We start from the raw sequence: 26,683 nt of genomic DNA on the forward strand, positions 1-26,683 counted from the left end.
CTGTGTAAAGAACAAAAGGGTAGGAGGAGAGAAAAACAGATGTGGACATATAGCCTGGAATAGCTTTTAACAATCTTGCTATTTACTCGAAGTCTCCTGTTTTTATGCTAAAAATTCAGACAAAATTTTATATTTCATAACATATTAATGTCTCTTTTAACATCACAGTGTATCCTTTCACCCCAAATCTTTGAGAAAGATTAACACTACAAGATGTGCATGTTTGAGTCTGAGAAGCATGGAAGTGCGAATAACCAAGTTAATCTTTATTCTCTTCCATAATACCTTGGCCATGGTGGGCTGCCCTGTAAATGCTTTTGTTTGGTTAAAAGACGGAGCACATGATTGATGTATAATGAATCCATTCCATTACCTACTTCCTATGCTCAAATGACACTAAGAGAAATCTTGTATACAGGGTAAAACCTATTATTTGCATTAAAAGAAAACAGCAAGTATCACTTAAGACCCTTTCAAATTCTGTTTAATTGTGTTCCCAGAACTCAAGCAGAAAACATATTACAATTTTCTAAACATCAAAACTACATGGTTAAATATAGCATAGATTACTTGAAAGGATAAAGCACTAGACCATAACACTGCAACTTACTGAAGTTCTCAGATAATTTTACATAAAAATTATAAAAGTTTCACTGCTATTAAACAGATTTTAGAATCATGTTAACATTTATGGCCCCTAAGCTCTAATCATTCTTAAAAGCTACAATGCAGCCAATCTTTAAGAATAAAAAGGTATTTTCCAGGAAACAATGACTTCCAATAGTAATACTCAAAAAACTAAAGATATGCTTTCAGATTTTTGAAGATAAACATGTGTTAAGTACTTTATGAATAAAAAATACTTTTATTACAAAAACTTAAGACATTGACTTTAATGCCTCAATTAAAAAGCTACTTTTGCTTACTAATTTTTATTGCAATTATTATTACTGACTAGGATATTTATATCCTGCTTACCTTATTTTTAAAGTACTGCCTGGCATAACTCTTAACTTGTAAAACAGTGCGACTTCCAATTAGCTTTGCAATTTTGGTCCACCTTCGGCCAAATTTAGCCTATATTATCAAAATGGAAAAGAAATTGATTTTGATTAACTTAATATTCCAAGCAACTGTCACATTAAGAAAAACCTAAAAGAACAACCCATCTTTATTTTCTAAAGCACACAATGAAGTCTCATATATAGCTAAGATTCTTAAACTCATTAGAATCTAGACTTCTGAAAACTGACCAAAATGATTTAGAAATTAGTTTTTACAGCTTTCGAGATGAAGATGCACCACTTATATATTCCTAACACTATGTATTCATATTGCACATTATGAGGTTCCCAACCTAAAAAACAAATGCCTCAAAAAAGAGAGGTTACATTTCCCATTTATAGAATCAACTGATTGTATTCTGACACTGATTTCAAAATATCTTTTTTTTTTTTTAAACCCAGATCCATGGGTTACAATACCCATTACCTATCCCATAGTACTTTTACTCTACATGGTATGGCAGTAAACTGACTTACAAGAATGAATCACAAATGATAGGACCTGCAACCAACAGCTTCCTGTAGCCCTGTACTGTTTAAGGCTGTGTGCCTGGGAACAATGAAGCTGTGACGGGAAAAAAAATGAGACCCAGGGGGGAGATCTGGAGGTTTCTGAAGTACAGAAAGGAATGCAATAAATTTTTTAAACTATATTTGGTGTTCTAACTTTTAAGTTTATTTTGAGAGAGGCAGAGACAGTGCAAGTGGGGGTAGGAGCAGAGAGAGAGGGAGAATCCCAAGCAGGCTCTGTGCTAATAGCATGTGGGGCCTGAACTCATGAACTGTGTGAGATCATGACCTGAGTCGAAACCAAAAGTCAGATGCTTAACTGACTGAGCCACCCAGATGCCCATGGGAATGCAGTATAATTTTAAAGCTAAAAGGAATTTTTAAGTGTCAACTCTATTACTTGACATATAAATCTTCACAGTAGTTCTACAACTCAGGTAAGCTGATCTCAGGGCCAGATTTATAGGTCACGTTACGACATTTACAGGTCATGACTTACAGTGGCAAATCATCTTCAAGACCTGACCCAAATAATAAATTAATTATATACTTATTTCTGATATTCATGAGAAAATCTGACACATGAACATTTCTTAAAACTGAAAGTACTTTGGGGTGCCTGGTGGCCTGGTCAGTTACGATTCTGACTCTTGATTTCAGTTCAGGTCATGATCTCAGGTTCATGAATTCGAGTCCCACATCGGGCTCCATGCTGACAGTGCAAAGCCTGCTTAGGATTCTCTCTCCCTCTCTCTGCCCCGCCCTCCCTAAAATAAATAAATAAACTTAAGAAAAAAAACAAACTCAACGTACTTCTAGGATAATTCTTAGTAAGTATAAATTAAATAATTAACAACTATCTTAAATAATTTTTCCCCTAACTAACACCTAGCTGAGGGCAACTTACTGCAAAATTAGTTATATTTATTGTGGGATGAAGGCAAATGAATAACTTCGTAGCATGGAACACTTCTGGACGCAGCAAAGATCTGGACAATTGGGGCTGTAGGAGCTTAGGCATTATGAAAACTGGAGATGGTACACTAACAAGGGGAACAAAGAAAAAACTCACCAATTTCAAAATAGAGAAAAAAGAGAGCTCTATGCCCAAAAAAGGGAAAGAAAACTCTTCCTTCATCATTCAGTACCACACAATTCCCTTCCCTAAAGCCTGAGAGAATTCAGTGTATAAACAAACTATATCAACAGGTTAAAAAGGCTGGGAATACAACCAATAGTTCCATGTAGTTTTGTGGGAAAACATTCTAAGTTTAAAATATCTGTTTATGCATACAAGTAGATATCTATCTATCTATCTATCTATCTATCTATCTATCTATCTATCAATAAATATATATTTGCTTATATAGGGACAAAATCTCTCTGGAAGCATACACAAAGAACAGATGACAATGGTTGCCTCCGGCAATGAGAACTAAAGGCAGAGACAGGAGTGATAGGGGGACTTAACACCCTGTAACTTTAGATACCCTTTGAATTTTGAGCCATGCAGATGAAGCCCCTATCATTACCACCAGTGTCAACAATAATCTAAAAATTTACAACCCATTATTGGGTGTGTATATGTGCGCGCGCGTGCGCACACAAACACACACACACACACACACACACACACACACACACACACAGTCTTCAGTAAGGGGCAAAACACCAAAGCAATCAGCAATCTTCAATAAGTGACTAGTTAATTAAAGTTCAGTTATAAAAATGATAATCATGCAACAGAATGAAATACCAATATAAAAAACATCAACAGTACAGGATAAAAACCTCAGGAGGAGATAAAACCTTCAAGATAGTTTATTTATTTATACAAAGACATCACAGAATATATAGATGTCATGGTGTTAACTGTAAAAATACAAATACATTTTATTTCCCTCATCTGCAGAAATGTTAACAATGACATTTCAATTTGCATTCATAAATCCCACATAAATATTACATAAATATCCTACATATAAGTATATATCATTTCAAAATTAGCATAATACTGGGTAACATGTACCTTAAAGAAAAAGATACAACCTACACTTAATAGAAAAAAATTTCCAAATATTTTCTTAAAAGTTTCTTCATGTTAGTAGGAGAATTTTCAGAATTAGAAACTGGCGTACTTTTTTTTTTTCTATTATGTAACCTGTGGACATTTAAATAGATCTCAGTGAAACATTCATGCAAAAGAAGTATTTCTGGTCTTCCACTACATCCACTAAAAAAATATTCGGACTGTGTGCACGATGCCAAATATCTGAATAAGAAAGAACTCAGCTCATTATGCAGACCGTTCCAAATATACAAGTTTTTTTGTTTTTCTGGGTTTTTTTCCCCCCAAGGGAAAACATCAGATAAGTACTTTCTTCCTTTTAATCTAGGTAGTTGGTGTTATGCATACAGACAGAGCTCAGTTTCCTGGGTTTTACCAATACCAAAAAAGAGTGGGGGGAGGATGAAAACTATCTAAAATATTGATCCAAATCTATTTTAATATTTTAGTAATCTAGACACGAGTTAAAATGAATTCTCTCATGCTATACTATCAACATCGCCACTACAGAAAGACTAAAGATGTGATCATTAAAAAGAAATCTCTGGTCTCTACAAATTAACCTTATAATTCTATTAATATTGGCTTCTAGAATTATTTTACTATAAATTAAAAATTGCACTATTTACCAGCCCTTGTTCAAACAGCTCTTTTTCTTCTATCGTCCACTTTACTGAGTAACTGGCTGGTTTTGTAGGAGAGTGTGCCCTGAAGGGAAAAAAAGGAATTGCAAAAAAAAAGTCTGAAATGGAACATTCCATATTTATGCAGCTAAAGGTTACACAGATAGCCATAGGCTAAATTCAATACTGTGTCTAAGAGTTAAAAAGAAGAAGAAAAAGAAGGCTGCAGCCTCTACCTGGGGGCAGATTTACCCTGTCTTGTATACTTCTCTAGCCCAGGATGATAGGAGCCTCAAAAGACATAATCCTTGGGTCTGAGTGAAGATAACACTAAAAGACATCAAAGGAAGTCAATGTGGTAGCCAGCAGGCTTCCTTACACTGGACACAAAGCAGCAGACATTAATAAATTTCCAAATCCTAAAAGGTATATGAGTGTTTAAATTGGCTCCAGAAATATTATCTCTCTGATTCTTTCATGTAAATCTATGTAAATATCAAGCAAGAAAAGAAGAAACTGTGGCATTATGTTTATTACTTCTGAAACGCAGTCCCTTAAGAAATTAAAAATAAAATAGTGATGAAGCTCATTAATTTAATTCAAGCAAACCATTAATCTTTATTAACTTTTTTCTTTTTTGTTTGTTGTTATTTATTCAGCGAAATACAAAAGCCAAAGTCTGCTCAGTGCTCAAACCCTTGGCAATTGTAAATCTACCCTTTGTAAGTCTACCCTTTGAGGGACCACAAACGTGAAAGGTTATAAACAATAAATAACATCAAATTTCCTTCAATTACAGGGAAAGAATATTTATAAAATATTAATACTTAATTTCTCTAGATAATTTTTGAAGGCCACAAATTCAAATTAAATTTTTGTTTGAAATGAGTGAAAATTAACTGACAGGACAATAGAAATCAAGCCAATTCCTAACACATTAGCAGCTTTAAAATATTTCCCCACATATCCCTAGGAAAACATCTTTTCCATAACCTAATGGAATTGCTTATGCAGGACCATAATAGAAATTCTGACATATAAATAATACCATAAAATTATCTTGTGGCATTCCAACATCTGTATAAGAAATTTTGATTTTATATTTTTGTACAACCCAAGGTTACGAGTTTTTCCACAGGCCAACTATAATTTTTATTTAATTCTCCTATAATTTTAGAATATAAAACATATAAGTACATACATGATTTTTGCTGATTTCTGTAGACTGCACCACATGAAAAAGAAAATAAGGGAGCTTAGGAACACATTTTTAAAAATACAGATCATACTGTTAAGAGTATTGAAAATTAATTTTACCTCTTCATGTATTTTTTATCACCTTCCTTTTGATCAAGCCAGAAATTTTCTGGAAGTGATTTTTTAGATAAGTAATACCTGTGTAATTATTAAAGAAACTTTTTAAACAATAATAAAATCATGTAATTTTTAGGTGACTTATATTAAGTAGGCACTGATTATCATGAAAATCACACTTGAACCTTAGCTAAACTAGTTCTTCTTAAAACCCTTCCAGGTCTGCAAAAATTATGATGAAAATATACCTTACAAGGCTGTTATATGGATTAAATATTACATGTGAAATCACACAAACATAGCACCTGCACAAAATGTGTGCTACAAAAATATTAGCTTCTCCTATATTCCCTATTAGATAGAAGTGGCTAAGAGAAGAATGTAGCCTTAAATGTTTCATTTAAATATTTTTTTCTTAAAACATATGGGAAATGTAATAGATGAATTTGATTGGTTGTCCAGGATTAACTGGGGACTATGATTTCATAGTTCTAAAGGGAACAGAATTCAGGGTTGTTCTGTACCTTAATTAAAATAACTTAAGTCAAATCTGCTATGGACCCTCCCTCTCAAACTTCTTAAAACTGGCCCATTGTAATACTCTTAGATTAGTCTGAGATGTTCTTCCCTTAACAAATATGGACTATCTATCTTGTATGTCAGGAACTACGCTAGGTACTAGGAGCTGAGGACCAAGATACAAGAAAACAAACATCCCTGTCCTCTGAAAGTTCACACAGCTTTCTCTCTCATTATTTGTTTCCGTATCTGGAAGTGAGTCAATGACCACTTAAATATTCATTGAGAATTGCAAGGTTCAATGCATTAGCTGATAGCCACATATAAACAAAGATTGTAAAATATCTCAGTAATGTTTTTCTATTGATTAAATGTTGAAATGTTATCTTAGATATAGTGGGTTAAATCAAATATCTTAATAAAATTAATTTTATCTGATTTAAATGTGGCTACTAGAAAATTTAAAATGATATATGTGCCTTGCACTATTTTTCTATTGAAAAGCAATGATCTAGGCTGTAGCTATGATGTTGGGGAAAGTAAGAGAATAAGAAAGCCTAAAAGGAGTTAACCTAGGATAATTAAAGGTACACAGACACTCTGAAATCAACATAGCAATAACTGAATAAAGGGAACAGAGAAATTCTGGCTTAACAAGGAGGTAGATATCCATAAAATACAGATGAGAGAGTTAAAAATAACCCCCTGTTTATCAGACTATTATTAATAATCTTTAAAAATCATAAAACCAGAAATCATTTTGTTCAATCCTTTCATTTTACATATAAGAAAACAGAGTCCCAAAGAAGTTAAATTGCCATCATCAAATTTAAACATGGACAAGAAGCTAGTGGCTAAACTGGATAAACATCTACGACTTCTGAGGGAAAAAAAATCTTCAACCTGCAGTTATTTGTTTTATGCTTTTTACTTAGATTCCTACCATGTAACATCTGTAAATTGGTGGAGTAAGAAGTGAGAACTTTTACATATTCTAATTCTGTGTCCCTGGGTAAGTTAACATCTCTGGGTTTTAGTTTCTATAACTGAAGATAAAGGCCTGGACTCAATGATCTTGGACATGGACTAAAGGTTCCAGCTGATGTAAAACATCCTATAATTTCTATTCAACATTCAGATAGTATAAAGAGTTGGTTGACAAAAGAAACTCAAACATACTGAGTCAGATCTCAAACTCTGCAGTAAAACAGAACCAAAGGAATAAAATGAGGCTTTTTGCATAGGTAGATAACACATTATGTAACTGCAGTCTGGGGCCAAACAAGATCCATCTAGTAATAACAGTGGTCTCTTTTGTAAGTCTTGCATTTACAGGTTTTTAACCCTGAGAGTTTTACTTTCCTCATGATCATTAAAGGATACTCTTCTTCCAACAACATCTTCTGAATGACAGCTCTGTTCTCTTCACTGATGGTGCTATCCAGAGTCCAAGGCTATTAAAAAATAAATATTTTTCTTTTTATTTACGCTTTTTGAAATTATCTTCTATGTCTTGTTACATGAAATACATGATACAAGGATTACAAATAATAAAAGCTACCATTTACTAAGCACAGACATATCTCTGATTCCCACGATAACACTGTAAGATAGGTGTTATTACTTCACTGATGCATCCATGGCCCCGCTAATGTTTCAAGTGGAAGAGTAGAGAGTTGGTACACAGACTGCTGGATTCCAAGGCTCAGGCTCCTTGCCCATGATAAAGTCATAATGGCTATCATGTACGAAAAGTTATCAGGTAGCAAGCATGTTGCTAGATATTTCATCTATTTCCAAAACTCACCACACTTTTTTCCCTTACGCCACAATCTCTCCTTAAAGGATCATACTCATTTTCAACTCTCAAAACTTAAAAAATTTCAGCTCATGTCTCTTCTCCAGGCTCCATCTAGACTGTTATATCCAACTGTCAACTCAAAATGTCCACGTGGATATCTAGCAGGCTTTTCAAAATTAACATATTCAAAACTCACTAACATATACCTTCACCTGCTTCTCCCGTGTTCCCAACTTTGTACCCAGCATTATTAGTCACCTACTTATTCAACCTAGGAATCATCCTGGATTCCTCCCTTTTTTCTCAATCCCATATCCGATCTACCAAGCAGTTCTATGTCCAAAACATAATTAAAATCTGACACCTCTGCCACAACCTCAGGCCATACCACCATCTACTCTTGCTTAGATTGCCACAAATGTTTCCCAACTGGTCTCTTTGGTGCTACTCTTGCTGCATACAAACATGACAGAGCTCTGGTCTGCCTCTCCAACCCTGCCACTCCCCGCTTTCCCACGACATTCTAGATACTGGCTTTCAAACAGAGCCTCTGTGCTGCTATTCCTTCTGCCTAGAATGTTTTTCCTCAACTCTTCATGTATCTACTCCTCTTTGTTACTTGTCAACTTAACTGTCACCTTCTCAGTTTCCTTCAAAGACACCTTCATCTAAAATAGGCTCACCCCATTACTCTCAGCCATCATCTTATGTTCTTCACAGTCTATAATTAATTAGCCTACTTATTTATCACCTGACGCCCTTTTAGAATACAAACTTCTTGTGAGCAAGACTATGTCTCAATTATGTTTCCCCTGAACCTGTCCTAGTGTGTGGCACACAGTAAGTACTCAATAAATAATTGCTAAGTGAAAAAAATGAACCCTGCAATGATCCCCATCTTTTAGAAGAAACTGAGGTTCAAAAATCTGGTAAGTGGTAGGGCAAGGATATATACCTAAATCTAGCTGGCTCCAAAGTTGTTTCTCAACAGGCCATTTTTCAAAGTCAAAAGAAGTTAAGACTAAGTTTCTTTTCTCTTTTTTAATGTTTATTTATTTTTTGAGAGATAGAGAGAGAGTGCAAGCGGGGGAGGAGCAGAGAGAGGGAGACACAGAATCCAAAGCAGGCTCCTGGCTTTGAGCTGTCAGCACAGAGCCCGAGCGGGGCTTGAACCCCTCAGCCGTGAGATCATGATCTGAGCCAAAGTTGGACACTTAACCGACTGAGCCACCCAGGTGCCCCTCTTTTATTTTTAAAGCAAGAAAAATGTTTCAGTATATTACCTCTGCAACTGCTGAGAACCACCAAGCAAGAAAAGAGGTACCCGGGCAATAAGTAGTAGCTTAATGCACCTGATATTTTCATAAAATACTTACAATAAGACCATTCTCAGCTCTCCATGATGAATCAAGATAGTGATCTTGTAAAACAGACGCTGTATTTTCATTGCTTCTGTAATAATTAAGAAAATGGGTAAAAAAAAAAAAAGGGGGATATTATGCCAGTTAATGAAAATAATTTACACAGCACAGTGACTGGCAGGGTATAGATGTTACGCAAATATTGTGTTCCCTTCTTCCCTTAACAAACAGACTTACCAGTGCAGAAATGCCTGCTCTATTTCTTTAACCTGTGATATATACAGTGGCGTTAAGCCACCCTATTTCAACCGCTAACCAGCTAGTCTGTTCACTTCTGTTTGCCAAGAGTAAACAACTTCAAGAGAAAACAAATACCCCGCAGCAGCAACCACAACATGCTCTATGGCTATGAACTAACACTTCAGAGTTCTTTTGATGTGCATGCATATGAATACAGGAATTCAACTTTACAATTAATTCTTTTAGTTATATCTAAAGCATAAAGGCCATCAACAGCAGCACCACCCTCAAAATGAAACAACAAAACAGTGGATCAAAGAACCAAAATAGAAAATACTCACGGTAAAGAGAACAGAAAACTTGATGTTTTAATAACAACTTATATAATAAAAAAAAAATTAACTTGGGTTATCTGGGGGTTTTTCTACATCCACGGGGACTAAACTGTTAATTCTCACTCCTTTCACCAAACTATTAAAAACTCTCTCAAGTCACATTGTTCACTTCTTATGCAAAAAAGCCAAACAGTTAAATTTTAGAAGGCCCAATCTAGGATATAAGTAAATTTAATATTTGCTTTTTTGTCTTGAAGTTATAGTTTCCTAGAAAATTACTGACTTTTCCCAGACCTACTCTAGTGGTAAGAATTTTGTACCTCAGGCTGCAAAAACCTATTTACAGGTTTATACTTTTGAATCCTCAATTAGTTCTACAGTAGTCCTAATAAATTGTGGGACTAATGGATTACGTACAATGAACTAAAAGCAATTAATTTCTCTCTGCTGTTGATGGCAAAAAGGTTTTAACTCAGGTGTTAACTGTGATTTGGTAGCATTCCAAAGGATTCTGAGACTTGTATCAGCAGAAGGAAAACTCTGCGTAAGGAAGTCTGCCAAGGGTGCAGGAGGTGGGACTAGTATCACTTCAGGTTCAATGCAGGTATCTTTTTACAGTGCTCCTCCATAAGGATTAGCAACTTCCACACCTCTGGTGTATACATCTGGACACCTACCTGAATCTCCACAGGTAGGCATAAATTAACACGTTTAAATCTTAGTTGAGAAATTCCACCCAAATCTGCTACTCTTCCATTGTTTCCTATCTCAAAACATATTAATTCCCCTAGTTGCCCAAGCCAGAAATCTGAACCTGCCCTTATTTCCTCACAATGCACATTCAATTCGTCGCCAACCCTGTGGCTTCCTCCCTTTTCAAATCCAGTCCTTCCACTATATCCACGTTGACCTCTAAGGTCCTGTAGTTTCAGACCCACTTTTCCTGGGTAAGTGCCTAAGACAAAGCTGACACGTCATCCACTTCCCCTTATCTTTTTCCATGTATCCCCATCTGGCCCATATGTAAGTTTTACTGTCTCTCACCCAATAAGAATGTTAGTTCTAGGAGAGCAAGGAGTTACTTTGATAACTGCTATATTTGTAGGCCTTGCCATATAAAAGGTGCTCAATCAACATTTGTTGAATGAATGAACAAGATAGGTGGAACATGGGTCACCCAGGTCTATAGAGTTATGGAATGAGAATATTATCATAAAACAAATTAGGGACTGAAGGGAACAGCATGATCAGATTTGGATGTAAGAAAGACTGATCTAACTTCAGTAAGGAATAGAAGGGGGACAAAGAGACAAGTTGAGAGTGAGTGATTATATAAATATTAAGACAGGTGACAGTAATTTAGGCCTAGGGAACAAGCAGTATGAACAGGAAGAAGTAAATAAACTTGAGGGGATACTTAGAATCAACAGACCTTTAGCAACCAACAGGACAGAAGGAGTGAAAGAAGAGAGGTAAGGAAAAGGGATAAAGTCTAGGTCTGTGCCTTGAAATACTGAGTGGATGGTGCCATTTATTGAACTAGGGAACTTGGAGAGGCAGATGGCAGGTGTGCTGGGAAAAGTTTGTAAGCTGAGATGGAGGTGCTTCTGAAACATCCAAAAACAGATTCAGAGAAGTAGATAAATGGATCTCAAGCTCAGGAGATCTGTGAGTTGGTGACGGATTTGGGAAACATCAGCATGTTTTAAGGTGTCACTTGAAATAACTGTCATTTTTTTATGGTAAAAAATGGTTGAACATTGGCAATATTTTACACGTTCCAATCTACCAGAGAGCAATTTTAAATCTTGAGAGATGGCATAACTAGGGGCTGCGTGGCTAGTGTTAGTTTTTGTTAGTTTTGTCTGATGACAAAACCCCATGGAACACTTTAAGGACAAGCAGAAGAAAAGGAAGATGAAAACGAAAAGGTAGAAGTAAAAGGGAAACCAAAGTTTCAATGCCACCTTCTAACTTTGGTAGCTAGAGTTTAGCAAGTACTTAGAAGTGTGTTTTCAATTAATCCTCAACGGTTCCACAGACGTTGTCATTAGCTGTAACTACATACTTCAAGGGGCACCATTCACACTACATTCCATACGCCTGGAGCTCCAACATCAGGGAACACCACTCAGCAGAATATAATGTTAATGATGCTCCTTGGAGTTGGGTAAGGCGATGGCTCTGACCATCAGGAACCAGTAACTTTTGTAGTCCTGCTTGCATGAATCTAAGATGATCATAGATGTCACTAGCAGACCCAAGGCTCAAGCACATTAGCAAGAGAAAGGAAAGAAAAAGGCAGAAAAATTAAACACGATCAGAAAAATAAAGAACCTATGGTAAAGGGGTAGAGCCAATGCTCTCAGACATTTTGAGTTTCCGAGGCCAACTCACTTCTCTCTGGACTGCCGATAAGTATCCCTTGCTCATCACATGGACTTATTGTGACAAGTAAATCCATGCAAGAGCACTTGGTCAAGATTAACTTGATCTACACAAATACGAACAATGATTGTTATTAAAGGCTCCTTACTCATCTGTACAGTTTTGCCTAATAGTTTGGGAGAGAATGACTATATGAATTTAATTACTCCTCACATTTTTATACTGCTTTAGTGTTCAGTAGAATTTTAGACCCACTATCTTAATCCCTCACTGGCAAGGTTGGTACTGTTCTCCAAAATTTACAGAGGCCCTAATATTACGTTGGACCATATGAAATTGCCATTTTTAAGTCAAGAAATGGTCTAAGACTAGCAAATCCACATGGTTCACTCAACCTAACAGACTTCTAATGAGGCTGTTGGCATTTATAAGCAACATAACTGGCTGAGTTTAGAACTGAGGTCTTCCTATTCCTGACCTGATTCCCGACCCGTCTAAGCCTCTTCCACTTCTAAAAGGTGACTGAGGAAGCACATTTTAAAAATAGTATGTATCAATTTCTTACTTGGAAAGCAAGCAGCCAAAAGGCTAGATCTCTCAAGCTGGAGATTGTTGCTTAAAACCACATTGGCCTGTTCTCCAAGAATCTGCAAGTATTAAATAGTGACCCCTCACTAGGTCCACATAGTACCTTCCACGGGGGTAAGGAGACAGTGAAGAATAAAACATTTACATAGCTTGTACTGTATGCTACAGCACATCCCATGATTACTTCATCTGATGTTCATAACAACCACATGAGGCACACACCATGACTGTCAGTTTACACATGAGCTGTCTGAAGCTCAGGCAAGTTAGATGTCTGGCCCAAGGTCACACTGCTAGCAACTGGCAAGTCCGGCCGATGCAGGAGAACCCAGAGCTGTCCTAAAGTCCTATCCCTTCAAGTCAAGCTGCCTTTCAGGAAGTTTTTCACAACTAACCCCAAGTGAAACCTATGGTCAGTAGGGATGAAACGACACGCCCAAGGTCACACGGCTTACAAGCGACAGAATTAAGGATTCTAGAGCTCAGGTCCCACCCAGAGTTCGCCCTTGTTTTAGTTATTGTCCGGAGGGGGCAAGTGGGCGGATTCTGGCGAGATTCTGCGGTGGAGCTAAAGGAAGAAGGAATCTAATTGTTGCAGAAAGTGCAATGTGCTAGGTGAAGTCGGCGCCCTCGCAACATCCCGGTAAAAGGTTAAACAGCCGTCCGACACTGGCCTCAGGTCCCCGCCCGCGGAGCTCAGGTGTATCTTACAAGCGGGATGGGCGCGGCGCCTCCCTGGCCACCAGGAGACCCTGGCCCAGCGGATGGTCTTCCGCTTCCCTGTTCCTTGCCGGACCCGCAGCCTTTCCAGGTTACTCTCCTCGCACCCGCGCTCCTCCCCATCCCAGCGACACTCGGTCTCCACGCCTCACCCTGGCTGTGCCGTGGATGGCACCACGTCCCCTTCAACATCCACATCCGCCTCTTCAGCCGCCATGATGGGACCTAAACCCATCCGTCCTCCCGAGAGATCCCGCGAGAGGTGGAAGGATTGGGGTGGGGTCTCAGGCGTCACGGGGCGGAGTTGAAGCCTCGTCCAGCCCCTTCCGTGCAGTGGAGGCGGGGCCTCCAGAGAAAAAAAGGACCTCAGTAATGTGCACCTTGGTTCGTTGGACCCAGTGTGTAAAGTCCTTTGGAAGCAGTTGAGGCTTTCTTTGAAGAGATTGTGCTCTCGGACAAATTCTTGGCTCCTCACTTGTCTCATTGGTAAAATGGGAATAATGGTGAGTATCTGGAGTGCTGAAAAGTTCAAACCAGACCTGCTTTGAACAATGAAAGGTGACAACAATGAAAGACCCTTACCTGCTGCTGGTTTTCTTTTTTTCCTTTCCTTTCATTTCTTTTTTCTTTAAGGAAAAGGATCATTCAGCGATTATATTAAGTACTAAACAGTTTCTATTTTAAAATTCAAAAAATATTTAAGAATGTAACTGATTTTATAGAGATCTTTACAATTAATTAAAAATTCACATTCATAACCATTGATCTTTACAATAACCCAGTAAGGACTAGTATCATCAGTCACATTTTACAGATGAAGGAACAGGCTCAGAAAATTGAAATGACTGGGGCGTCTGGGTGGCTCAGTCGGTTAAGCGTCCGACTTCAGCTCAGGTCATGATCTCACGGTTCCTGAGTTCGAGCCCTGCGTTGGGCTCTGTGCTGACAGCTCAGAGCCTGGAGCCTGATTCGGATTCTGCGTCTCCCTCTCTCTCTCTCTGCCCCTCCCCCACTCAGGCTCTGTCTCTCTCTCTCTCTCTCTCTCTCTCAAAAATGAATAAACATTAAAAAATTTAAAAAAAAAGATTGAAATGACTATCAAAGGATATATAGCTAGTCAAAGACAGAGCTGGGACCAGAATCTGGGTCTTTTGACCCTTTACTGAGTGCTCACCCTCTACAAATCATGTTAGGAACTGTGAAAGATAAACACCATTTCTCTCAAAGAAATTTTGACTTCTCAAGAAATTAGATATTGGCCTTAAGTATTCATCTACCTTAGGGGCACCTGGGTGGCCCAGTGGGTTAAGTGCTGACTCTTGATTTTGGCTCAGGTCATGATCTCACCATGGTGGATGGGTTCCAGCTCTGCATCAGGCTCCACGCTGAGCGTGTGGCCTGCTTGGACTCTCTCTCTCTCTCTCTCTCCCTCTGCCCCTCCCCCTGCTCATGCTCTCTCTCTCTCAAAATAAATTAAAAAAAATGTTTTTTAAAGTATTCATGTACCTTAGCATTTATCAACTCACATTACTATAACTGTTTATTCACTTGTCTGCCTCTAGCTCTGAACTATGAATTCTTTAAGGACAAAGGCTATATCTGCTAGTCTGCATACTAGTCCTTATACCACCAACATTCAGCATGGTGTCTGACACGTCATAGATGCTCAATAAATATTGAAGTGATGAATGAATGAATGAATGAATGAAACAATTTAAGTGTGCTCAAGACAGACTTCTAACTGACCCAGGCAGCCTCTCCACTGTCATACCTCCTCATATCACTTTTTGCTAAGTTGGTACAAAGAACAGAGGACAAAATAACAAAATTTAACTGCCATATCTCTACAATTTCATAGTATGTTAAAAGTTTTTGAATTATCCTATGTTTAGATTTTTCGCATCAAAATGAACTTTTGTAATTATTCCAATCCCTGTAAATTTAGTTATTTGTAATAGCTAACACAAACATGAGAAGAACATTTTAGTTCATTATGATGCTCTGCTTTCCATAAACTGAAATCGAATGAATGTCAGAATAACTTTAGAGTAGAAAGGGAAGAGGATGACTTACAAACAGAGAGGATGGGTCATGGCTAGTATAATCACCTCCCATATCCCAGATATTGTGTAGGATAGAATCGCTTTTGGGCTTCCCAGGAAATCTGCAAAGTAAATATTATCACCCCTTATCCCCCGCCCCCACCTCATTTTAGAGTCAAGGAAACCAAAATTCATAGAGTTACAGTTATACAGCTGAGTACTCGAGGTGAGATTTCAATCCAAGTCTTTATCCCTCTATACCTCACTCTATTATATTCTAATTCACAACAAAAAGAATAGGGTCTTTTGGAATACTATGTGAACTGGTATTTTCTCATTTGGTTTAAGAATAAATTATAACCAGATACTTTTTCTGATCTCTTTGAGGTGCTTAAGTCTAGAAGTGAGTAGAAAGTATATTTTGAAGGTTGGAATCTTGTCTTGGGTTAACAAATTCTTTTTCTGTCCCCCATTAATACACTCTATTTCCTTCGTTGGTCCTAAAACAGAATTAGTAAGAGGTGCCATATCTGCAAATCCTCACAAGTGTTGTTAGAGGAACGTTCAGTCAATAAAGTGTCTGTCTCACATTTTAACTACATTGTGTTTGAATCCATTGGAGAGGCAGTTTATGGCTTCGTTTCTCCCCATTTCTGGTGAAAAAAGATCACTGCATTTTTATTGAAGAAGCAAAGTATAATTGCAATATTAATCCGTAAAAAGCTAGCATGTTCGCATTCATGCTAATTAGCTCAGATTTGTAAAGTGCTTTAAAAGCAGTCACACAACTGCTCACTAATGTTATTGTTATGTTATGATCCGAGCTGTCAGCTAAATGACTGCCAGGGATTCAAAAGAGTTCCCATCTGAAAAATAAAATGGCCAGTGATCAGATAGGAAAACCACTTTATCTATACAGAGGTGAGATAATAGATGAATGCAGACGTAGACTTACTTATGGGCTACACTTGGCAGGCAGTGGATATGGCTTGAATTGTTCCAGGAAAACAAGCTGCATTTTATTTTATTTTCCCTCCCCAGTTCCCTGAAATCACATAAGGTAGCTACTGAAAAAGCTGTTCTCAATATGTTGTAAGGAACGTCTGCCAATGCACTTCTTACATCTTAATTACAGTAATGTTACATCCATCTGACATTATTTGGAAGGGAAAGAAAAGATGCCAATATTAATGAGCTCCTACTGTGTGCCAGCCATTTTACATACATTATTTCCTCATAGCTCTTGGAGGTAGGGAATTATTATTTCCACTTACAGATGTAGTAACCGAGGTTCAGAATAGTTGAGCAATTTACCCAAGGAACGGTAGCTTATCGTTTTTTCCTGACATGGTGCTATCTTAGGTTAGGTTCTAATAGCATCATTTAGAATTGCATTTTTTCTTCTCAGCAACCCCCACTGAAAGGATTATGCCTCTTTCTTAACAGCTCCGGGAGGATGGGTATAGCTGGCCAGGCTTGGGTCACGTGCCATCCAAGAAGCCAGGTGGACTCAATTCCACCAGCATCACGTGGAATAAGGAGGCGCGGTGGCTCCCCGAGCAAAATAAGGGTACTGTTTCCAGAGAGAGGAAGAATGGAGGCTGGGTAAGTAAAACAACAGATGCCCACTATACTGCGCTGTGTTTCAAGTCCCCTCTGTTTCCTCAGGCCCTTAGTACAATCTGTTAACAGCTACAGGCTCATGTCAGCCCTACATCGGGCAAATTACTCAACCTCTCTAGGCTGTTGCTTCTTCATTTATAAAACGACCTATGAAATAATCTCCTCCAGAGGTAAAATTCTTTCATCACATTCTTATTCATTTCATGGGCATTTAGGAACATTGTTGTGGACAAAACGGGGATGGAATTGTGGAAGTTTGCATGGGGTTGTGTACGGTTGGCTGCTTAGTTAAGGACGGGCCATAAACAAAATATTCCCTCTGCCTGGAATCGGCAACCCTTCCCCCACTCCCAGCCCATCCACATTCTGGGGCGCTCTGCTGCTCTCTCACCCCCTCTCTCTCTTTCCCTCTGAAAGAGCTGGTTCTGACTCAGCTTTAGTCAACTGTTACCATTTTGGAACTCTGGCTCAGAGTTACCAGATCTCCTGATTTTTCTTTTAAGACAAGCCAGAAATCAAGATTAATTTGTGAAAAACAATTCAAATTAAAAAAAAAAAAAACAAACACTATTGAACCAAACAAACACTTATGTGGGCTGCATCTGACCTGCAGCTTGTGACTGTTGCCCTAAATCTTTCTTTCGCACTACATGTAACACTTCAGTGTTCTTATTTTTCACAGGTCTGAGTATGGCACTAGACTAAAGTCTTCTTAAGGGCAGGGAACATGTTTCTTTTTTTCTTTTTTAAAGAGAGAGCGTGTGCACATGCAAGTGGGAGAAGGGCAGAGAGAGAAAGAGAGAGAGAGAGAGAATCCTGAGCAGGCTCCGAGCTCAGCAGGGAGCCTGATGCAGGGCTCAATCCCATGACCCTGGAATCATGACCTGAGCTGAAATCATGAATCAGAGGCTCAACCAGCTGAGCCACCCAGGTGCCCCATGTTTCTGTTCCTCTTTGCATCCCTCGCTTGTAGCACAATGCCTGGCACATAATAAGCACTTAACGATTTTTTGTTGAATGAGTAAACCAACTACAAAGAATAAAGTCAGAGATTTTTCTTTTAATTGAATACAGAAAACTTACTTTATAAACATGTAATCAATGGATATTTTAAAGGAGAACTATATAAATAAATATACATATATACATACACACACACACATATATATATAACAGTTGCATTATGATCCTGACAAAAAGTACACATCCCAACAGAGATAGGAAAAATTATAAACTTAAATAGATTCCCAAAGTCCTTTCTCATTAGTGAAAGAGATATATGAAGATGTATGAAGTTCTATTGCCTGCCTATTTATTTTGTGCACTGCCTATACTTTTGGAGGGAATTGAGGGTAGGAAGAAGGCAAATAACCAAGTTGAAAGGAAAAGTTCATTCTGTGTTTATTCTGAAGGGCTGTTTAAGATGAAGTGTAAACCTCTCAGTTCTATAGCTCACACATGATTGAGTATGTGTACATAAAATCCAGTCCAATGTCCTTATTGTCTAGGTAGCTCACTTTCTTTCTTTTTTTTAAGAGAGGGAAACAAATCATAAGAGAATCTTCAAGGTTTATTTATTATTCACACACACACACACACACACACACACACACACACACACACAGAGCGCAAGTGGGGAAGGGGCAGAGAGAGAGACACACACAGAATCTGAAGCAGGCTCCAGGCTCTGAGCTGTCAGCACAGAGTCTGATGCAGCGCTTGAACTCACCAGCCATGAGATCATGACCTGAGCCGAAGTTGGACACTTATCTGACTGAGCCACCCAGGCACCCCTAGGTAGCTCCCTTTCTATATGAAAAGCCAGCTTCAGTGTTGTGTCCTTTCTTATATCTTCCTGACCATCCACATAAACCCCCTCCTCTGTGACCCTATAGCCACAAGTGTATGCTTGTGTCAGAGTGCCCATAACTCTGACCAGTAATTGTCTGTGGGCCTGCCTGTGTCCACACTAGCCTGGGACCTCCTTGAGGACAGGGATCATGTCCATGCTATCCACACCTATCACATAGTAGGTGCCCTATCAATGTTTGGATGAACGACATGTCCTCTATATTATGAAGCATCTTGTTATCTCAAACTTCAAGATATTTCGTTCAATTCAGTAAATGTTTATTGAACACCTACTCTGTGCCAAACACTATTCTGCATGCTTGGGATACGCCAATAAATAAAAAAGCCTAAGTTCCTACCCTGATAGAACTTATATATTAGCAGAGGGGGAAAGAAAATACACAATAGACATAATAAATTAATTATATATTTGTTAGAGGTGATTGAGTGCTATGGAACAAGAAAAAAAAAGTAGAGCAGGAAATGGATCCCAAGTGCTCAGAGTGGTGGAGTGGTGCAGGTTTTAAATAGGAGTTTCAGTGTAGAGCTGTTGGGAAGGTAGCATTTGAGCAGAGTCTTGCCAGGCTGAGGGAGGTGCCAAACTGATGTCAGGAGAAAGTGTTCAGGTGGAAGCAATGGCCAGCACAAAGATTCTGGGCAGGAATGTGCCTGGTGGAGGCCAGCCGGGGGGGAGAAAATGAATGAAGGGAGAGTAGGAGGAGAGGAGGCCAGACAGGTAACAGGACCACATGCTATAGAGCTTTAGGTGTCATTGTAAGGACGTTACTTTTCATTCCGAGCAAATCAAGAAGTCATTGTAGCAACCAGTGAGATTGAAGATAGATATTAGCCATGGCAACCAGTGTCATACAGATATAACCTGAGAGCACCGTGCGTCTCTCACTCTCTGCACCAGAAAGTGCACACATGCACAGTCTAGGAAAGCAAGGGTGTTAACACCCCATGAGACAAGGAGACAACAGATCACCAGTGGGGAGAAAATCCCTGTGGGATGGAGCCCCAGTTGGCCACAGAGTGGACCAGAGCAATAACTTACCCTTGCCATGACTTTCCCTCCTTTACTATTACGCTCTTTCCAGTCCTTCTTCATAATCCTTGGGACTACTTCCCAAATACACGAGTGTCTGAAGCCCTGATCTCAGGGCTTTTTTTCCTCAGGAAGCCCAAGATAAGACACTGTTGTTAGACCTGAGCTTTGAAAGTGGAGCAAGAGCTTTCCAAGTGTAGAGAGAGTGAAAGTGCACTCCAGGCAAAAGAAAACAAAATGCAGAAGAGAAGACAAGGAGGCATGGATGGTACGAGAAGACAGGGTGAGGGAGTTGCAGCAAACTGCTATGGCCAAAGCATGGGGTGTATGGAGGACATGAGCAGGAGAAAGCCAGTGGCAAGATTTGTTCGTTGAGAGACACCTGTCGGATACACTAGACTGAAAATATTGAAAAAATGGTACCCCAACGTTGTGTTTGTTGTTTGTCCCATAAGCATTCACATGGTTCTAGGGGTGACTGGCTGGTTCAGTCAGTAGAGTGTGCAACTCTTGATCAGGGTCGTGAGTTTGAGCCCCACATTGGGCATGGAGCCTACTTAAAAAATAAAATAAAATGCTATTAAAAAAAAAAGCATTAATAGTATTCTTCATCTCTAGGAAATCAGTGGTCCATGGACTGAGTAATAACTGTGAGCCATGCACTCAAGACAAAATTGAATATTTGGGTGAAAGACCAAATTCTGGAAACTAACACTGCTCTCAATGTGCATATTATCAGCAGGTACATAAAAGAAATTTACAGCCATTTTATTGTGACCAAAGGAGAGGGGATCCTGAAAAATTTCAAGGAAGTGAAGTAAATAGAAATGAATTATGTAATACCCATTATTATTAATTAAAGTTACATAAAATAGCAGTGCATTTTCATTGTTTTGTTATTATGAACAAAACAATTTATAAGTGCGTCTATCTTATTTACCCTTAATTACCCACTTGGACATAAGTTCTTCAACCACAACTACTCTTCCAGGGACGGATGGTACATGTCGGCTTGAAAGGAAATTTTGGACCTCTTTGTTTCAGCACTATGTTCTGTCTTGTGCAATAATTATCATATTTCATCGAATCTAAATTTCATTACCATGGATAGTAGCTATTCCCTTATTTTATGTGCCATTAAGAAAGAATAAGTGGTGTCAATTATATTTTGACATATTGTGGATTGTAATTGCATCCCGATTCCAGAGATTTGAGAAAACGTATCACTTAAAATTGATGCCTGCAATTTCATTCCACCCCCACCCCCCGATTGTGAATCCCAGGGTGGTGAACAGTGATTTGACTTGTTCAACCTTGATTCTTTCTAATACTTGATACAGTTCCTGATACGTGTATGGTTGATATGTGTTCAGCAAATGTTTGTTGGATGAAACAGAACAGATTTCTATGTATCCTTACCCTCCTTGGCATAGGAGAGTTCATGGGATTAAAATTTCATCATCCAGGGCGCTTGTCTGGCTCAGTTCATGGAACGCGTGACTCTTGATCTTGGGGTTGTGAGTTCAATCTCTGTGTAGAGACTACTTAAAAACAAAATCTTTAAAAAGAAATTCCATCATCCACCTCAGAAACCTGCAAAGTATCATGAAATAGACCCACTACGATTCAGCATCAACAAAAATATCATATTACCATCTTTTTGTTCATACTGACTCAAGATTTAACATGTGTGATTATCCACAATGTGTTTTATGTATGTTTGTTTCAATGCCATGGATTATGTTCTATCACATTCATAAGAAAACCAAGGACTTCTTTTAAAAAAATGGTTTAGGTAAATGTGGTAGTAAAAATAATTTTGAAAGTAGAGATATTGTGTTAATTATTTACATGTGAGGGTGTATTTGCACGGCCACATGCTATCCCTAACTCTTCCAACCCTTTGAAAGGATTTACTTGGATAGAAAAAAACTGGACATCAAGGAACTATTCACATACATTTTCTGTGGTTTTCATTTAAGACAGGAAGGGGTTTTTCAAGGTTTTCCACGCTTTTATTTGATTTAATTTCATGCTCACTGGAGCCCATTTCCATCACAGTCACCAACACCTTGAACTTGCTGTGATTTTCCTCTGTTAAGCAGCCCAGATGATATTCAGTAAGATTCTTGGACTCTAAGCCCCATGTCTTAGAAACAGACCTCACGGAATTAGTGAAGATTCTAGGGCATTCTTCTTACTGAGCTGGCTAAGCCTTTGAAAATATACTATGGCCACTCGGATTTGCAGCTTTAATGGACCTGCCGTGAGGTTCCAGAGACCTTGGAGGGCTCGGTGCCTGGGGTGCAGTGGTTACACCTCATTAGCCACAGAGCAGGGGCTGCCTTCCTCCCTTTCCCCTGTGGTCTACATCTTCCCATTCTGGCTGCGGGGTCTTGGGAAGGCAGCACAGAGTCACTGAACTGCTTCCCAGGGGAGTCCAGACAGACACACACCCACACTATGCTTCCCAGGCTGCAGAGATTTCATCTTTATTTCTCCTTTGTCTGCTCCCATAGGAGTTTAGGTGGATCCTCAGAATGGCAAAGGTGATGCTTGCTGGGGTAGACAACGAATGGTGGAGTGCAAAGTGAACAGGAGGGAATTCTGGCTTTGCATTTATTAGCAGGGTGCATTTGAAAGGTACTTGTTCCTGAGACCCAGTTTCACCATCTGTAATGGTGGGTCAGCATCCCTACCTCAGAGGGCTGTTGGAAGGATGAAATGATATGAAACAAAATGACCTAAAGATAATGGAAATGGAACAGCCCAGCCCAGGGTCTGGTGCGTGGTAGGTACTTAACAAACATGGCTGCCTCGGGCTACAGTCCGTCTAGGTTATCGCTGCGCTGCATACACACAGGGCTGGTTTTGACCCTAATGCCTGCTATAGGTCTGTGCTCAAAATAGCTCCTCCTTCAAATGGGCACTAGCCTGCCTGTAAGGTGTGGCTAAGACCACCAGCTACCGGCCTTTGCCACCTGCCCAGGGAGGAGAGCTCTGTCGTTTCTGGTCATCATGGCTCTGTGCTGTCAGTTGTGGCCCGAGATGAATATCACGGCCTTGTTGCTTACTTTATATCATGCAACCCTGCCCACATTCTCCCCACTAAATGAATAAGGCAGCCAAACTTTAAAGCTGCAGAATGATTAAAAAAAAAAAATCTGGGTCTCATAATTCCCTTTCAGGTTGTGCAAGCAGGAAGGTTTAAAGTCACACGAGAACGATTTAAAGGAAAAGACACACTTGTTTCTGTTCCCGGCAAACACAAGCAGCTTGTGCTTTACTGGTCTGGTTTTCTCAAATGATCTTTCTTACGGAAGGATCCATTACCCAGAGAGAGTATCTGTGTCGGGAATCTGCCAGCGGGAAAGTGACTCAGAGCAGCTCTGGAGTTCAGACAGCTGAGAGCGCCAAGCGGGCTCTGAGGCGTGCTTCCCTTCCGAGAGAGGCCGGCTTTTGATGTGCGTTTACCATGTCGTCATGTTCTACCCCGGGACTCCAAGTGAGGAAATCCCTGCTGCATTTGTTTTCTTCCCTTCAGGCAATATGACCCAGTCAACGGGTAAGGTCCCTGCTTATTCCCCGTCTTCTCTCTTCCTTTATCTTCCCTCAGCTCTTGCTCCCCCTTTCCCCATATTTCTCCTGCCTGCTCTCTTCTTTGGGTAAAATCCAAAGCAACGTGTCAACTCAGAGAGCCTAGCTTTCCGACTTGATCTCTTACAAACTGTGTGACCCGGAGCAAGTCACTTACCATCTTGGTATTTTTTTGAATATCTTGAAAATGGGGGAACCATATTTTTCACGCATCCAAGCATTTGCAAATCCACTTACTAATCAGGTATCTACTAAACACATTTGGATGCTAGACCCTGGACTGAAGATACAGGGGATGTGGTTATAAAGATGATTAAAATACAGTCCCTATCCACCGGGTGACCACAATAGAGTGGAGAATAACACTCTGCTCACAGTGTTGTTTCAAGAATTAAAGGAAATAATGTAGTTAAAAGTATTTTGTGAATGTATAGAATTGTCAAACCACTATGTTGTGAACCTAAAATTAATACATATCATTGTATGTCAACTATAATTCAATTAAAAAAATATTTTGTGAATGAAATAGTTCATTATGGGAAGTAAAGCTTCCTTTTAGTAACTTCTAAAACTTCTAAAATTTCTGCCATCAAAATATTTCCCTCGGGTTGACCCTAGACTTTCACATTCAATATAAAGTCCTGTTGGCACATGTGAGATGAAGCTCACATGGCCATTGTCTTACATATGATAGGCATTTTCCCTCTTGTGCAGAGATTTAAAGTAAAAGGGCTCATATACATGGAGATGTCTTCCTTTCTCATCGCCATGCATTGGCAGATCAGGGCTGCTGTGACAGCTCCTCCCTGGGTCACTCTGTGGCTCCCCTGGAGGGATCCAAGATGGCGACATATAAGACAGCTACCCATGTTACAGCTGAAAGTCAGCCAGCAAGGCAGAGGTAAGAGGCAAAGTGGAGGGCATGCCTCTTCCCTTTGAGAAGTTGCCCACCTCCTTCTGCTTATGTCCCATGAGCCAAAACTTAGAATTTGGTGACTCCACCTACCTTCAGAGAGGCTGGAAAATGAAGCCTTTATCCTGGGTTTCTGGCACACCCCACATCCAATCTCTCAAGTGTGTCCAGTGTCCAGCCCCTTCTCACCATTTCACTGCTTTCACTATGGTCCAAAGTCCCCGTTACTCTCCTTTGGAAGACTGTGATAGGGGCCTAACTGGTACCCCTGCTTCTACTCTTGCCTTCCCCTGAAATCTTCACTCAACACAGAATGATTCATTCAGAAGTCAGATTTTTAACTCTTCTACTCAAAAACCTTCCAATGGCTCATGAGGCTCTCTCGGATGGGACTCCTGCTACCTATGACCTCCTGCTCTCTTCCCTCACCTATTCCTTTTTTTGTCACTTTTGCTCCCTTGCTGGTCCTGAGGATGGCAGACACACTCTTGTGTGGGGCATTTTCACTGGCCATTCCCTCAGCCTGGAAAGCCTATCAGCTCAGATACTTACACGACTTGCTTCCTCACCTCCAAATCTTTGCTCGAATGTCGCCTTATCATAGAAGTCTACTATGACTACCCTATTTAAAATTGCAAGCCCCGTTCCCTCTCTCTGCACTACCAATCTACTTTATCTTGTTCTACATTTTCTAATATACAGTATACTCTCCTCGTTTACTATCTTTACTATTCTTTGTGCATCTTTTTTTGTTAGCATAACAGCTCCATGAAGGTAATTTTCTTAACTGATACATCCTAACACCTAGAACTGTGCCTGGTATCTACTAGATACTCAATAAACATTCTTTAAATATAAGATTGAATGAAAAGATGGAGTCAAACACAGTTCTGATGACATCATTTGAATGTTGGATCTACTGTGTCTGAAGCAAGATCATTTCTAGACTTCTCAGCTCCATGGGTCAAATGTTAATTTATCCAAGAAAAACTGTTTATTTAATTAAATCAGTTAGAGTTAAGTTTTTATTTGCAAGGCAAGAGCCCTGACCTCCACAGGGAGCTAATATAGATTGGGAAATCATGGAAGACCTCTCTGAGGAAGTGACATTTAAGCTGACATTTGAAGAATGAATAGGAACCAGCCAAACAAAGGTCAGGGAAGGAGATGGACAGTGCAGGGGAAACATTCCAGGATGGTGGGAGGTGAGAGCCCTGAGGCAGGCAGGAATTGAAAGCTGTCTGTTGAGATGAAGCCAAGAGGTGGCTGAGGCCATTATAGGGGCTTTGGAAGTATCAGGAAGTGTTTTTAATGGTATTATGAGGGCAATGGAAAGCCATTTTTGGATTTTAAGGAGAAAAGTGATATGACCTAGCATATTTTTCTAAAAGATCACTTTGGGTATTGGACAGTTAATGGATTATGGTGTGTGTGTGTGTGTGTGTGTGTGTGTGTGTGTGTGTGTGTGTGTTTGGGGGGGGGAGTATTGCCAAAGTGGGGGAGCCCAGGGGTCCAGATGGGAAATGGTAGTTGTTTGGACATGAGTCGATGAGAGAAGTAGATGAAATTGAGTTATATTTTAGAGGTATAATCAACAGGATTTGGTGACAGATTGTCTGTGGGGGTGAGGAAGAAGGAGGCAACAAGAATAACTCCTAGGTTTTTGGCTTGAGCGATGCTAGGATGTAGGTGTCGTTTACTGAGATGTGGAAGACTGGAGCAGGAGCAGCCTGAAGAAGAAGCCTTGGTCAGAGGCAGCCTGGCCTGATGCAAGATGCCTCTTGGCTGAGTATAGACAACGATTTCTTCCATAGTCAGGCACTAATGTCTTGAATATGCTGGACAAGCAATTTACTGCAGCACATTAAAATTCCTTTTCCATGAGGGAAAAGCAAGGACAGCACTGTATTTGCTTCATTTGTCTCTGCAGATAATGTGGTTGTTATAAATTCCCTGAAAGCCAGGACATGGTCCCAGTTAAGAGCTGGGTGATGCTGGGATCATGGTGTTAAGGGCGGCAATTGCCCTGGAGGTGTCTTCAAGATATATTCAAGATGGACCCATACAGACCTGTATTC

At 39.5% G+C, this 26,683-nt stretch overlaps 1 protein-coding gene and 1 long non-coding RNA gene across 10 annotated transcripts in view; one reads left to right on the forward strand and one right to left on the reverse strand.

Moving 5' to 3' along the window:
- The window catches only part of MYSM1 (Myb like, SWIRM and MPN domains 1), a 34,204-nt gene extending 20,370 nt beyond the window's left edge, over positions 1 to 13,834 (reverse strand). For 4 of the 9 annotated variants that reach the window (XM_045035918.1, XM_019837110.2, XM_011284969.3 and 1 more), the window contains exons 1-7: positions 13,684 to 13,834; positions 9,276 to 9,351; positions 7,482 to 7,552; positions 5,583 to 5,660; positions 5,467 to 5,490; positions 4,272 to 4,350; positions 979 to 1,077 (exon numbers count right to left, since the gene is read on the reverse strand). In XM_045035918.1, coding sequence (XP_044891853.1) covers positions 979 to 1,077; positions 4,272 to 4,350; positions 5,467 to 5,490; positions 5,583 to 5,660; positions 7,482 to 7,552; positions 9,276 to 9,351; positions 13,684 to 13,766 — 510 coding nt within the window. In that variant the 5' untranslated portion in view covers positions 13,767 to 13,834. Of the gene's footprint in view, positions 1 to 978; positions 1,078 to 2,481; positions 4,596 to 5,466; positions 5,491 to 5,582; positions 5,661 to 7,481; positions 7,553 to 9,275; positions 9,352 to 13,683 lie in introns of those variants that run through there. The other 5 variants (XM_019837111.2, XM_045035919.1, XM_019837112.2 and 2 more) reach the window with 5 other exon arrangements.
- LOC123379628 lies at positions 13,387 to 26,085 on the forward strand. Its single transcript, XR_006584326.1, has 3 exons — positions 13,387 to 14,034; positions 17,020 to 17,178; positions 23,284 to 26,085. It is a non-coding gene; the product is annotated as an uncharacterized LOC123379628 (long non-coding RNA).
- Positions 26,086 to 26,683: the final 598 nt, after the last annotated feature.

The sequence above is a fragment of the Felis catus genome, chromosome C1 (assembly GCF_018350175.1).
Source record: "Felis catus isolate Fca126 chromosome C1, F.catus_Fca126_mat1.0, whole genome shotgun sequence".
In the NCBI taxonomy this organism is placed as follows: domain Eukaryota; kingdom Metazoa; phylum Chordata; class Mammalia; order Carnivora; family Felidae; genus Felis; species Felis catus.